Source organism: Sodiomyces alcalophilus, assembly GCF_042370955.1.
Source record: "Sodiomyces alcalophilus JCM 7366 unplaced genomic scaffold ACRALscaffold_1, whole genome shotgun sequence".
Classification (NCBI taxonomy): Eukaryota; Fungi; Ascomycota; class Sordariomycetes; order Glomerellales; family Plectosphaerellaceae; genus Sodiomyces; species Sodiomyces alcalophilus.
This window is the reverse complement of record NW_027263532.1, coordinates 4,065,190-4,080,239: the sequence shown is the minus strand read 5'-3', so window position 1 is coordinate 4,080,239 and position 15,050 is coordinate 4,065,190. Positions and strand designations below refer to the sequence as shown.

The following is a 15,050-nucleotide window of genomic DNA, read 5'->3' as shown; positions in this document are numbered from 1 at the left end:
GGTTTTCGTTTACATGTATGTGAGGTTTAGCAGGACGTTGGACCACGAGAAGAGCGTCTTTGTGTATCCGTCTGTGATCCCGAGGGGGACGACCAGCCTCAAGGTCTGAGGGTTAGAGGTTGTTATGATGACCGACGGTTCGAAACGAGGATTTCGGTCCATGGATGATGGGACATGATGGTCCGGTCACCAGGACTAGGACAGCTACTGGACTGATGACTGGAATTCAGGGCTGAAGATGAATGGCCGGGTGTTGTATCCAGGTTCCTCGAGCCATAGTGTTCAATACGAGACGAATTCTCCGACTCGATCCCGACGATCCCATCCTACCTTGGCGTTGAACGTGTGATCTGACAATCTGCGCCCTATAGTGCTCATATACACCGGGTATCAGATATCTGTCAGACTGGATAGGAGGCGTATCGGAGAAAATGGTGGAACAGATCGTAGCCGTTAATGGATTGTGTGTTGTCGTGTGTGTGTGGTGTGTGGGTGTGTGTGTCGTCCCGACTCCCTCTTCTACAATGTTTTCCTGCAACTCCAATGATCGGCGTCTTGTTGTTCCGCCTCCGCAATTGGCCTGTGCGATAACTAATCGATTGTTCGGAAGATAGATATTCCGTATCTGAAGCTGATATCTGTGGCCTGGATTTTGGCAGTGTAGTTTCTCATCTTACAACGTACAACCAACGGAATCAGCCAACGACTCAACGGTCAACGACTCAACGGTCAACGATGTTATTCAGCTCCGTTATGAAAACGCTGTATTCGACAACACACAATACAATACGATATTAGTGCCCAATCTCGACCATGTCTAACGCGTACCAGCCATTCTCTACCTCGTTCTTTGTCTTCCACCCACCCAGCCCGATTCCGCTTTGCTTTCTGTTACGCCGCTTGGCCAACTTCCACCTTGACTAGAGCACTTCTCGAAGCAATCTTGACCGCAATGTCCGCCAGAGGAGTGGCGCTCAGCAGCTCAAACACGGATATATCACTCTGCATATCCTTGAGAGCCTGGTTACGCATCTCGACGCCCTTCAGCGAGTCGACTATTGAAGACTTGTCAGCACATGGTTTCCTCAAAGAATAGGTCCCTGTACAGGGGAATCAACTAGAAGAGCAGGAGAAAAGGTAAACGTACCTCCCAGCTCAGGCAACGGCTTCTGGCCATCTACCTCATCGACTTCAATCCCAAACGCCGCCGCGATCTGCGTCTTAAAGACGAGCTCAACAGCGGCTGCCGCCTCATCGAGCGTAGTGGCCTGACTCAGCTTCTCAGCCACGTTCAGGCCTTCGCTTCCAGCACCGCCCTGGCCCGCGCCGTCGTCCTCGGGGCTGACCACGCGCAGGTCGAACTTGCGGTCGCGGGCGTAGGCCGAGCCGCTCCCGCTCTCAGACCGGACAATGGCATCGCCGAGGCCGAGAACGAACTGTGGCGGGATAGCGCCGCCATCCGCCGTCTTACCACGCATAATGGCGCGCAGGGCCACCTCGAGTTCCTCCATACTGCACTGCAGGCCGACCCAGCCATGCTGGTACCGGTGCAGGTAGTCCTTGAGGTCGCCGAAGCCGCCCGTGGCCGTGAAGTGCGACGAGTCCGCCACGAGACCCACGTCGATGCTAGTAGCCGCGATGCCCTTATGCTGCGCCGCGTGGTTAGCGAGGGCGTCCTCAAAGGTGTTACCCGAGGCGTAGTTGGCTTGCGCCGTGTTTCCGATGATGCCCGTGATGGACGACAGCAGCACGAAGAACGGGTTACCCTCGGGCGTGAGCTGTTCGAGCAGGTTACGGGAACCGCGCGTCTTGGGCGTGAAGGCACGACTCCACTTCTCGTGGTCCATGTTATCGAAGATGGTGTCCTGGTGAGGATTGTTAGTGTATACGAAAAGTGGGACGGTTCGCGAAAAAAGGGAAGCTGAGGGAGCAGGGATTTTTTACCTCGAGGACCATGGCACACTGGACGACGCCCTTAATGGTCCGGTTCTCACTTCTGAGCTGGCTGAAAACCTGTTCGACATTCGCCGTGTCGTTCACATCGCATTTAAACGCATCCGCAATCACGCCCTGGCTTCGGAATGCCTCCAAGTCCTTTTCGTTCTTGGATCCTCCTGACCGCGACAGGAACACGAGATGCTTGGCACCGTACTGGACCATCATGGTGGCGATGTTCAACCCGAGCGCACCCAACCCACCCGCAAGGACGTAGGTTCCGTTGGGATCGAGGGCCAGCTTCTCTGCAGGCGGCGGAAGGGTCAGAACCGAAGCGTCGCTGTCGATGGACAGCACAAAGGCCGCGTGCCTCTGCGACTTGAGTCCATCCACGGCCTGCCTCGCGTTGGCTACCGAGGACACCCGAGTGGGATGGATGGCCGCCACAGGTCCGTTGAAAGCATCGCGGAACAGCTTTTTTGCCAAATGAGGCTTGTTCTGAAGGAGTTGGTCGATGTTGATGCGGATAAGCGACGCGTTGAGCTTGGATGCGGGCAGCGCGATGGGCGGCGAGTCGGCACTACCAGCTCCAAAGTCGAAGAAGTATCCAAAGCCGCCGAGGACATCGAGTGACGGGAGCACTGCGGGGCTGGGGTGGCTGGCGATGATGACGTCGACGCCACGGCCCTCGGTGGCCTCTTGGATGGCCGCAACGAAATGGCGAGCCTGCGAGTCAAAGATACGGGCGGCCGGGAAGCCGTACTTCTCCACGAGCGTGTCCTTTTGCACCTTGGTGTCAACCAGGGCAAAAGCCTCCGCGCCAACAGCTTGCGAAATCTGCACGGCGGCTTGTCCGAGAACACCAGCAGCGTCATGGATGAGAACGGTCTGGCCACTGCTGACTGCCGCCAGCTCGACGAGGGCGTAGCGAGCGGCAACGAGAGCCTCGGGCAAAGCAGCGACTTCTTCGGGCTGCAGATTCTCTGGCGCTGCCACCACGAGGGCCTCGTCCTGCCGGACATGGGTCTTGCATGCCGCCGTGTTGAACACGACCACCCGCTGGCCAGGGGCCACGGACGAAACGCTGCTTCCGCAACGCGTCACGATACCGACAGCTTCGCGTGCCAGCTTGGGAAGCGCAACGCCATCTTCCTCGTCGTTGTCGAGGCTCGTCTGCCCGGACAGGTGAAGCGATCCGAGGCCGACAAACTCCACCTTGACTTCGACCTGGCCGTCCTCGAGAGCCTCTGCCGCAGTCTCATCCTCGGTCCAGAGGTAGTCGTTCTTCTCAACAATGGCAGACAGCTCCAACGGCTTCTTGGAGCCGCGGATAGGACGGCGAACTGGCTTAATGGTGCCATTGGCGAGTTGCAGCTCGTTATCCAAGCCGTCATACTGAACCGCACGCGGGACATGGACCATGCCTTCCAACTCGGCGTATTCCATCTCCGCCGACTCAGCCAGGGAGGCTCTCCAGACGTCCAGGACCAGCTCGGCACTCGCGGGGCCGGTCAGATCAAATGCGCCCGAGAGGTCGAGATGCGGCAGTGTCGAAAGGGGATACTCGTTCCTCAAAACACGGAGGAGACCCTGGGCGGGGGAGTACTCGACGCCGGCAGCCCATGACTCGAGGAGGCTTCCGCGGGTGATCCAAAGGACGTGCTTCGCGGTGGAGACGAGCGTCTTAAAGGCGGTCAGGTCGTCGGCGCTCCAGGAGTAGATCAGCGGAGACTCGATCTCGAGGAACGAAACGACGTGCTTCTTAGCCAGGCTGGCGACGGTCTCCGGAGTAAGCGAGGTATAATGGACGATGACATTCAGGGGGGCCAGCAGAGCCTCGATGGCGCCCGCAAGAGCCGAAATGGCGGCCGAGGCGGAAGCTGGGAGGAGGAAGTGAAGCTCCGAGGGTGTCTCGGTAGCCGCCGGCGTCGCCGATTTGTAGCCGATAAAGTCGAAGGACTCGAGGCCACTGGGAATGGAGATGAGGCGAGGGAGTTGCAGGCTTTCAACCGCCTTCTTGACGGCCCATTCCCGCAGCCATCCTCCGCTGGGACGAGCAACCAGGTGACCGTCGCCGGTAAGGACTTGCTGGAGTTGCGCGAACACTTCGGAAGACCGTTCTCCAATCTTCTGCGAACCGAGGACCAGGATCAAGTCGTACGTGGTGTCGGCAGTAGGGAGTTCCTCATCATTGAGAACGTCCCAGGACTTGATGTCTTCAGGCGTCACATCCGTCCACGTCACCTGCAGCGTGCGGGCAACAGCCGAGGTGGTCGTCAGGGTGGTGAGCCTTCCGAAGCCAGGCCGTTGGCCAACCAGCTCATGCACGGCAGACAACAGGCTCGAGCTCTGCCACTGGTCGTGGTCGACAACGAGCAGGACGTGAGGGACGACCTTCTTGTGAATGAGTTTCGTCAACCAAGACTCCAGAGGATCGGCCGTCGTCCCGGAAACCTTGGTGACGTCGTCGGCCGTCCGGATAAAGTCAACGTCCTCATTCCACTTGACAACAGCACACTTGTTCCCTCCCTCCGACTCGTCCTTGGCCGCTGCGCTCGAATCCTGCCCGGAGGTGACCTGTCTCAAGGCGAATCCCCGGGCAACAAGTCGCGGGGCCGAGAAGGCATCGTCCGAGACGATCAGGTCGCCAGTCACCTCGCGACCCGCCTTGGTCTTGGAGGTCAGGCGGCTGTAGCCGTGGAAGAGAGTACCGGGCCCCTGAGGCTGCTCGGCGGAAACGAACATGTCCTCGAGGTGGTACGGGACGGCGGCCTCCTCCGTGGGTCGGCCGTCGTTGACCGTAGCCAACAGCAGATGGAAAATAGCGTCCATGGTGGCCGGGTGGATGATGTGAGGGTATTCAAAGTTGGCCGGCATGACCGATTTGGTGTCGGGGATTTGGATGGCGCCGTACACGGCCTTCTTGGCACCGACGGATGCTAGCGACACGACGTTGCGGAAGAGAGGACCGTACTCCATGCCCTTCGACTCGAGTTGGTCATAGAAGTCATCGATATCCAGGGATTCGGCTCCATCGTCGGTCGACAGATCTTTGTATTCCTCCACCTGCTTGTTCCAGGCAAGGTTGCCTGCCGCACCGTCGATGTCATTGTTCTCGAGGACGTATTCAAGCGTGACGATGCCGCCACAGTGCCTCGTCCAGGAGGTACCCGTGTTAGTAGAATAGACGTTAAACTGGAACTCGTTGGGCAGATTCTTATGCGTCGGGAGAAGACTAAGACGTGTCTCGACAGGAGATTCATCGCCCGAGGAAACGACAAGGCCGCGCTCAAAGTTGATATCGCGGAATCGGAAACCATCGACCTTCTTAGACGGATCGGCCAACTGCAGGGCACCCTCCAGGACCATCACTAGCATACCGGCGGCAGGGTAAAGGATAGTTCCGGTGATTTTATGGTCCTCGATCCAGGGGTTCTCTGAGATGCGCAGGTAATTCTTCCACCTCGGCTCGAGAGAGTTCTGGAGCTCCTCGGGCATGCCGAGGAGGTCGGTCCGCGCGGCGAGCGGGAAGCGGACAGACCTGGTTGCGTAGGCTTCGTGCCAGAAGCGTCGCGAGTGGTTCCAGGGGTAGGTCGGCAGGTCCGTGAGGACCTTGGGCCGCAGCGTCATGGGCGAGCTGCCGACGAGCCCGTTGGCGGCAGACAGGTCGACGTCAAACCCGGATACCCAAAGCTGGCCGGCCGCCGTCAGCGCGGACTCGTTCGCGTCCTTGCCTCGCATAACCAGGGAGACGTAGGGCGCCTCCTTTGCCGACTGGTTCGTGGCAGCGGCAATGGACTGCTGCACCGGTCCCTGAAGCGCCGCGTGGGGGCCGACTTCTATGAAGCCTCCCCAGCGAGCCTGGGTGGCCTTGGCGCGGGCCCCGGCCGCTGGCTGAGTGGTGGACGAGAGAAGGGCGGAGAGGGCACCGGCAAACTCGACGGTGTTGCACATGTTGGCCACCCAGTACTCGGCAGTCAGTTCGCCGGGGGTCACGACCTTCCCAGTCAGGGACGAGAACATGACGGTGTCTCCTGGGGCCGTGTCCACGGTTTCGAGCTTCCCGAGGCGCTCGAGATAACCCTGCGCGGCGTCTTGCATATGTGGCGAGTGGTACGCCGTCTTGACCTTCAGCTTCCGCGCAAACTTGTTATCGCCCGAGATGATCTTCTCGAGGGTGTCGATGGCCTCGCGATCGCCGGACAGCGTCACGCTGGACGGGCTGTTAATGCAGGCAACCACGGCCGAACCGGGAGGGACGTTGGTTAGATATTCCTCGGCCTCCTCGCGGGACAGGCCAGCGGCCATCATGGCACCGTCCTTTTCGACGCTGGCCGAGCTGAGACCGCGCACGTAGGCAACCTTGACAGCATCCGCGTGGCTGATGTAGGACGCGGCGTAGGCGGCGGCAATTTCGCCGCTGGAGTGGCCGACGGTGGCCTTGGGCATGACGTTCCAGTAGCGAAGGAGGTCCACCAAAGCGACCTGGAGCACTGTGCATAGCGTCTGACTATACTCGGGAAGACCAATGTTGGAATCGTCGGTCTTGCGGAGCTCCTCGACGGCATCCCACTCGCAGCCGTTGGCCTTGAGATACTCCTGAGACGCGCGAATGCTGCGCTCAAACACCGGGTGGCTGAGCAGCTGGATGCCCATGGCCGGCCACTGGGCACCCTGGCCCGTGAAGACGAAGACGAGGTTCTTATCGCGACGCGAGGATCGCTTGGTCTTGGGCAGGGGCTTGGAGAGCTGCGTGGACAGCTCGGAGATGGACGACGCGACGGAGAAGGAACGGAAGTCGTGGTGCGACCGGCGCGCAGCAAGGGTGTGGGCCAGGTGGCTGAGGTAATGAGGATCCTCCTCCTTGATGAGAGCGGCTTTTTCATCGAGGGCATCGTGGTACACGCCGGCCAGCCGCTGTAGACCGGCCTGATCCCGCGAACTGAAGACGAAAAGCTGCTTGCCGTCGTGTCTGTCGATGTCCCCGTTGGGCGGCGTAGAGGCACCCATGCTGACACCCGACTCGGAGCCCTCGTCGTCGAAGACGGTGGTGTTATGGTTCCCGACGAGGTCGCGCTCCTTGAGGTAGTGGTACGCATCGTCCATGATGACGTGGGCGTTTGCGCCGCCGAAACCGAACGAGTTGACGCTGATGCGGCGCCTCCCGGAGCTGGGCCACTTCATCGTCCGAGGGGGCAGGGCTAGATTCCACTCTTCCAGGGTAAGCTTGGGGCTCACCGTCTGGACGTCGTACGTCGGGACGAGCATGCCCTTCTCCAAGCAGAGAATGGCCTTGAAGACGCCGGCTAGGCCCGAGCAGCCCTCGGTGTGTCCGACGTTCGGCTTGACGCTGCCGACGTAGAGGGGCCCGAGCCCTTCGGCGGCACGAGCGGCTCCCATGGTGGCAGCGAGGGCGCTGAGTTCAATGGGATCCTGTAGGAATTAGGTGTGTTCTTTTGCTAAAAGATAGGGGTAACAGAACGTACTCCGACTGGTGTACCAGTGCCGTGGCTCTCAAAGTACTCGGTCGATGTGAGAGACAGTCCGGCGGTAGCATATGTCTGCCGAATCAGCTCGGCCTGGGCTTCGGAGCTAGGTTGCGTGATGCTGGGGGTCTTCCCGTCCGCGTTCACGCCGGTATGCCGAATCACGGCACGAATAGTGTCACCGTCTCGAAGAGCATCGGATAGCCGCTTGACGACCATGCAGCCGATACCCTCGCCTCGACCGTATCCGTTGGCGCGGTCATCGAAGCTATGTGAAATACCTTCGGGGCTGAGCATGTGAATGCCGGAAAACTGTTCCATGCAGTTGGGATATAGGATCAAGTTGACACCCGCGACAAGAGCCTATGGACCAGGGGAATGGATGTCAGCACTGAAGAGAGACTAAGTGTTCTCAGAGCTATAGGACTTGTGGTACACCGTACCTGTTCCGTTTCACCCAGTCTCAAGGCTTGGCAAGCAAGGTGTAAGGCGTATAGACTGGAGGAGCAGGCTGTGTCGAGCGTCAAACTCGGGCCACGAAGTCCGAAGAACCACGAGACGCGGTTCGAAGTCATGGCCTCGCTCAGGCCAGTTGCCGCACTATAGCCAAGATCTTGCGTGTCATGGGCAGAGAGCATCTCATAATCGTTCGTCATGCAGCCGACATAGCAACCGGTCTGCGAGTTGACCAGGCTCTCCATGGGGATACCGGCTAAAGGGAAAAGAATCATTGTTAGCATTGGCATCTGGAAGGTCGGTATCATCCATTCTTACCATTCTCAATGCTTTCATAGCTAACTTCGAGGAGGAGCCTCTTCATGGGATCCATAGCCGCAGCCTCCTTGGCAGTGGTCGAGAAGAAGGGAGCGTCAAAGTGGCTAATGTCTTGTTGAAGGAAGTAGCCATGCTTGACCGCCATCTATTCAAGAGTGTTAATACTGTGAAAAGGTTGACGGGACGTTTGGCCAACTTACGGTGCCCTTCCGGTCCGGGTCGGGATGGTGTAAGAGGTCGCTATCCCAGCGGTCCTCGGGGACCTTACAATGTCCTGTCCTGACATTACTGATCATGTCCCATAGGCTTCCCAGGTCCGAAACCTGACCAGGGAAGCGACAGGCCGCGCCAATAATGGCGATGGGCTCATCCTTTGCCACGCCGACCATGGTGAATAGGTAAGACAACAAGTAGTATCTGGTAAATTTCCCTTACTATGTCTCTGGTGACATAATCTACCGGTGAGGTTAAGGAAGAGAGGAGTTGGCGGGCTGTAGGTGTTATCAGTGCTTAGTCGGTGACTTCATATTCTATTTCTAACCCTTTCTCTTAGACTATGTTAACTCTCAACGGCTCGTCCTATTGTGTCATTGTGGCATTGCTGTCGCAACACAAGACCAGAAAGGGATTCCTATGTTCGCGATTGAGCTGTTTGAGCCACCGGGCCTCCGGTACCAACTAGATACAATGGATGGATGTACTCGAATCCTTCCTTTGAAAGGACGAGGCCCTAGTAGTTTCGGTCCGAGCGATGTCGGCGTTATCCGGCCCTCGGCTGCGGCACAATCGGTAGTTTCTCCGATTCTGCCCCACTCCACCCGTTTTCTGACCGGATGCCGATCGGAACACAGCCCCGTCCGGGGTCCACCACGGCTCGGCCCTTGCCAGAAAGGGACGTCGCCGCAATCCATCTGCCGGACATCACCGTATTAAGCGGCGCCCTGGGGCCAAGTTCCGAGGTCGGACAGGAGCGCGAAAGTCATGTCCGATGCCTACGAGGCAAGCTTTGCAGTGCTCAACTGCCGACTTTGACTAGGGCCGCATGGTACCAGATCGGGAATGGTATCACCCGTCTTCGCCTTTGTGTATCAGAATCATCAATGTGGCTCAGACCGTGGTAAACAAAATGTATTAGCTAGAAGCATCAAGATCCCTGTCCCCTACCACTTCAACACAACTTTCACAACGTGTCCTGGTACTACTTCGATTTGTTCGGTATGAGATTACTGTGTCTCCATGGCGTCGGCAGCTCTGGCAGCATCTGCGAGAGCCAGTTCCAGCCTTTTGTAAAGGCAGCCGATCCAAGCTACGAGTTTGTCTTTGTAAATGGGCCCGTCACATCTATCCGTGGTCCCGGTACGTGATCCTGTTTGATGCGCTGTCTGAAGGAGTGAAAACGTACTAAATATTTGCTGAACGATCTGCAGGGATGGGCGGTGAATACGATGGGCCATTTTACTCCCATACGACGGGCTACACCACTGGCGAGATGGTAGAGGCCCTCGATCATTTAGAGGCAGTCATGGAAGAGATGGGCCCGTTCGACGGGGTTGTCGGGTTCAGTCAAGGCGCGGCTCTTGCCATCTCATACATCTACGATCAGAAGACGCGCCATGGTCAAACGCCGTTCAAGTTTGCTCTGTTCTTCTCTTCCGTCTGCGCGTTCTCCCCCAACCCAGACTACTCCAAGGATGTCATCGAGCGGTTGTCGGGTCGCGGCTATGGCCTGGCGCAGAATGGACACGGGACCAACGGATCTTCCGACGCATCGTCCGTGACGCCCGAAGAGCGCGTCCTCTGGGAGACGATCCTCACGGTCATCAAGCCTCTTCGGGACAGCCAAGCCCTCCTCCCCGACATCGACTTGGAAGTCTACACGCGGCGGGACGATGTCGACAATGCGCCGAGGCTCCTACTCCCGCAGTTGATGGGAGAGAAGATCAAGATTCCGACTTTCCACATGCACGGGAAGCGGGACGCAGAGTTTATGCAGGACATGTCAATGATCGCGCGGGGCATGTTTGATGACGGCTTGATGCGAAAGGCGGAGCATAGCGGGAGCCATCACCCGCCGAACAAGGACGCTGAGGTCCGGACCGCGGTCAGGGGCTTGGAATGGGCTATTGGGCAGTCGCGCAAGATGGGACTCTTGGCCCAATAGTTCTGCGTGTAGAGTCTTGTCTTCTGCGAGGTGGGGGTTGAGCGCTTCTATAGGGTGACGCATGCGGCATGGTTCAATGTTAACGTCGACAAGATGAGCAAACTCCTCGTATTCGAGCGCAGAGGGCTAAGGCGGCAAAGAGCCATTACAAGGTCGACTACAGGTTGTTATAGAGAGAGACGCGCCGTTTTAGCAGCAATTAGACAACGACGTGGCTAACGGTTGGATTAACTCTGCGGAATTTAATTATAGAGTACAGGTGTCAGCTGTCAGCATTGGTTCTCGTCAGAATATCCTTACCTTTAATATAATCGAATATATAAGATCGTAGGGTTGAATTTACTGTGTTAAAGGTGGCTGTAGAACTATGTTGCCTGGATCTCCCTGCCTTATGATAGATATCCTTTGACTGTTTGGGAGCTAGTTTCGCGCCCAAAACCGAGAATCCGTAGCTTGGACTTTTGTCAGGGGTTTTCGTGTAAAGAGTGAAGAGACGTTATAAGATAATGGAGAAAGGCAGATATAAACCAATAGGTCGAATTAAGAGTCAAATTATTCGCTGAACCTCTAAGTCAGGAGTTCAGCTTTACCCACCCCTTTTATAGATAACCAGAGCCTCTCCCTAGAACCTTATAGAATCCCCTCGAAGCTATTCCTAGAACCTCGATCTATCCGCCGGTGGTCCTCCCTATCATACTATACTAGACCGGTCCGGATAGTGCTAGTCCAGGAGCCGACTCGATCACCTATCTCCGAATACTATACCCTATCTAATCCCCTTTATAACTATTAAGGCATATTATTTCCTCCTATCCAGGCTATCCCTAGCTTTAATAGATTATATCTATAATATCACGCCCCCTCCTCTAGTGCTTATATCCCTAGGAGTAATATAGTTAACCGGGTACCCTTGCGAGGACCCTCTCCTATCTAACCTATATCCCCCGGATATAGCTCTGGAAAAGACGACTCGGCCCGGGACGGTACCCGACCACGGATAACTTAAGTTAGCCTATACCAGGCTTCTAGCTCGTAAGCCTTTATCCGTATCCAGGTTATAGCTATCCTACTATAGGGCCTTTTATAAATAACTTATTAAAGCCAGAGCTAAATATAAATATAAGGATTAAACTTCTATAAACTCCTAAATATTATAATAAAGCCTAAATAAAGCTTTATAGGTCCTTTAACACTCCGCCTTTAAACTATTATTAAAGGCCTTATAAATAATCTATAAATAATCGTATTACCTAGCTAAATATAAAGCCTATAGACTTAAAGGGGTATACGCGACGCTTTATTATTATCTAAATAATAAACTATAAGTACGCTCCTGATATAATAGGTATACCTAGATTATAGAGTAGGTAGGAGTAACCACGTAGGCTCTACTCGAGGTCCGGTAACTATTATAGAATATATCCTAGCTAGTCCTCCTAGCTTATTATTATTTTCCTCTTCCCCTCTTTACCTATTCGAGTAACTATTATAATAACTTTATTCTAGAGTTCTATCTATAAGTTAATCTTTATCGCCCCGTCATAGTAACTTATAAGGTCTTATCTTAGTGGTTTATCTCGAGTTCTCCGAGGGTCTTTCTATCGTGTTATACAAGGTCCCTAGCCATCCCTTAGTTCTGATATTTAGGAGTAGCTTATTATAAGCCTTTATTAGTCGATTAATAATAACCCCTAATAATAATATACCTCGTTTCTTTATAGAATAATAATATAAATAATCTCGTGCTAGTTCCTAGACCCTTACTAATCCCTAAGTTCCGTAGTATTATAGTCTCCTAAAAGAAATAACTATATATAGCTAAGAAGTTAGCTAAACGGGTTAACTTAGTTAGTATTACTAATACCTCTCCTAATAGGAGCCCCTAAAAGAAAGCGGTTACGGCTTAGAAAAGTTCTAGCAAGGCCGGTAGTGGCCTTAACACTACTAAGAAGAAGTCCGTTATTATCTAAGATAGTATTATTAAGAAGACTACTAATAAAGGTGGTAATAATAATAATAGGTTAGCCGTACCCGGTATAGTCGTTAAAACGCCTACTAAAGTAAAGGGGTTAGCCGTACTTAGTACGGAGTTACTTATAACTCCTATTAAAGCGAGGGGCTCTACCCTCCCTAATACAGATACCCTTAATAGGGTCGGCCGCAAGGCTAAAGAAGTGCTAAAGAAGCTATTCCTAGCGTTCGGCTTAGACGATAGTTCGGCTAGTAGTCCGTCCACCGCTAACTAGAAGACTCCGGCCGGATATCTAGTTAATTATAATAGTGATAATAATACTAACGATAAAGGTGGTGTCGTTAACTATAATAGGGATATAACTATATCGGGTAGCGCCGACGGTATTATCCACGTTAATAGTAATAAAGATAATAATAATAACTTTATCCCTAATAGAGGTAAGAGCTCCTAGGGTAACGATATCTTCGGTAACGAAAATATTACCGATATCGGTCCGGGGGCTAATAGGGGTAATAGTAATACCATACCTCCTAATAGCGACGATCCCGCTAACCTATACCCGGTAATAGAGGTTATCGAGGGGGGTAACCTCCGCGATAATCCCTGCTAGCGGTATTATTATAGATTCCTTAATATTATCTTAGATAACGAGGGTCCTACTATCTTTTATTCGTGCCGGGATTTAAGCGAGTCTATAGCGTCTACTAAGTGCTTCTATTATCAGGCTATTCGTAATAATACTAATTACGAGACTATAAGTTATACCCCCTCCTTACCGTGAACCGCCCCGGGTTATTAACGAAACCGTAGTTAAACTAGGCCGCTATAAAAGCCGCCCGCACCTTCTAGAAGTTCCTGCTTAACGCTATTAAGTTCGGCGGAATAAGGGATAACGAGCTATAATATACGAGGTACCTATAGGGACGCCTGCGTTAAGCCCTAGCCGGTAATTAACGCTATAATACCGACGGTTTTAATAAAAAGGAGTACGACTATCGTCTCCGCGCCGAACTAGCGGACCACCGTATATAGTATAAGCAGTTTATAGTAAAGGAGATAAAAAGGGCTAATAAGTTCCTAGAGGGATTTTATAACTTCCTTAAGACTAGGGATATAGACGATAATAGACTTTATTATCGCCGTTAGGAGGGTCGGGCCGCCGATAACTAATAGGATAAGTAAGGCGTAGTAGGAGTTCGCTTATAGGGCGCTATAGATACGCTATCTAATCTATAGTTATAATTTTATTTTCGGGCGTTTAGGATATATAAAGAATTTTAATAATAATAAGGTCCTCTAGGGCTATAATAAGATAAATTAATAATACTAATAAAGGACCCTATAGGGTTATAATAGTTTCCGTACTTTCCGAGCCCTCTCCTCTTACCGATTATAATATTCCTAAAGAAGTTCCTCCGGGATATAACGCCTCGGCTCCTAGGTGTTATCCTTATACCTATAATCCGCCTACTTAACTAAATACTACCTCCTTTTCCTATTAAACCGATAAGCTAAAATCTCCTTTACCTTATACTCCTCCGACTCCTACGGCTCTATATCCACCTTTATAGGCTCGGGGACCTGATTATCACAAGACCGCTAGGGCTCTAATAAAGAGATCGGGAAAATATTATAAATCTTTATTAACTACGGGAGGTCTAGCTTATAGGCGAGACTATAATAATTAATAACTAAGATAATACGGTACGGCCCGAGGTACTTATCTAAGAGTTTCTTACTAGGCCGCTTTTACTTAATATTTTTGGAGGAGACTAAGACGTAGTCCCCTACCTTAAACCGCTATTAAGTCCGCCCGGTATTATAGAACCTTTTATAAGACTCTTAAGCCTTCCGAATAAAAGTTTCTATTACTTAACGATTAGCGATTAGGTGCTTTACCCGTTATTTAGCGGATACCGCCCTGATATCTAATAACTTAGGTAACCGGACGTTATCGGGGCCACGAGGGTTATAGCCTATTAACGCCACGGAGGGCGTCTACTTAATTACTAAGTACTATACGGTATTATAAGTAAACTATATAAGGGATAGCTTATCCACCTAATTAGTCTACTCCCGCGAGTAATAGCTATAAAGGTAGTGCTTAACACTCTAATTTTAACGTTTAGTTTAGCTATCGGTTTAAGGATAGAACGTAGTGGATATCCGGCGGTGGACGCCTAAAAGACTATATAGGGTCCTTTAAAACTTACTCGCGAATAAAGAGCCCCGATCCGAAATAATACTATCCGGTAACCCGTAAACACTAAAGACCCTTAACTATATAATATCGGCTAAACCTTTAGCGGTTAGTATACTACTATAAGGGATATAAAGGGAATACTTTATGTAATAGCAAACCACTATAAGGATCGTATCCTTCTTCTTTCCGCCCTAATTAATAAAAAGGAGACCCATAATAAAATTAATTAAGATCTCCTAGAATAAATAAGACGGAACCGGAAGATTAGCTAATAGGCTATAAGGCTTATATTACCTCCCCTTAGTCCTCTAATAAACCCTATACGTAGGCACGAACTTCTTTATATCCCGGGATATATACTCCTAATAGAATAAGTCCGAAATCCTCTTAATCGTTCTACCGGAACCATAGTGTTTAGCGGTGGGTTTATCGTGGAAGGCCTATAGGATCTTCTTCCTTAACCCCTATATATTTAGGATAAAAAGGCGACCTCTAAAAAGGATTAGGCCCTCTTAA

The 15,050-nt window shown here is 52.5% G+C and overlaps 2 protein-coding genes across 2 annotated transcripts; one reads left to right on the top strand and one right to left on the bottom strand.

The window, feature by feature from the left end:
* Positions 1-891: 891 nt before the first annotated feature.
* On the bottom strand, positions 892-8,584 carry ACRALDRAFT_1066830 (uncharacterized protein; the record flags this gene model as incomplete). Its single annotated transcript, XM_071017390.1, has 8 exons — positions 892-1,055; positions 1,148-1,865; positions 1,945-2,661; positions 2,725-7,368; positions 7,422-7,784; positions 7,865-8,133; positions 8,196-8,340; positions 8,396-8,584. The coding sequence occupies 8 exons, from the start codon at positions 8,582-8,584 to the stop codon at positions 892-894; spliced, it is 7,209 nt and encodes a 2,402-aa protein (XP_070879711.1).
* An 828-nt stretch (positions 8,585-9,412) lies between these two features.
* On the top strand, positions 9,413-10,356 carry ACRALDRAFT_1066831 (uncharacterized protein; the record flags this gene model as incomplete). Its single annotated transcript, XM_071017391.1, has 2 exons — positions 9,413-9,551; positions 9,623-10,356. The coding sequence occupies 2 exons, from the start codon at positions 9,413-9,415 to the stop codon at positions 10,354-10,356; spliced, it is 873 nt and encodes a 290-aa protein (XP_070879710.1).
* Positions 10,357-15,050: the final 4,694 nt, after the last annotated feature.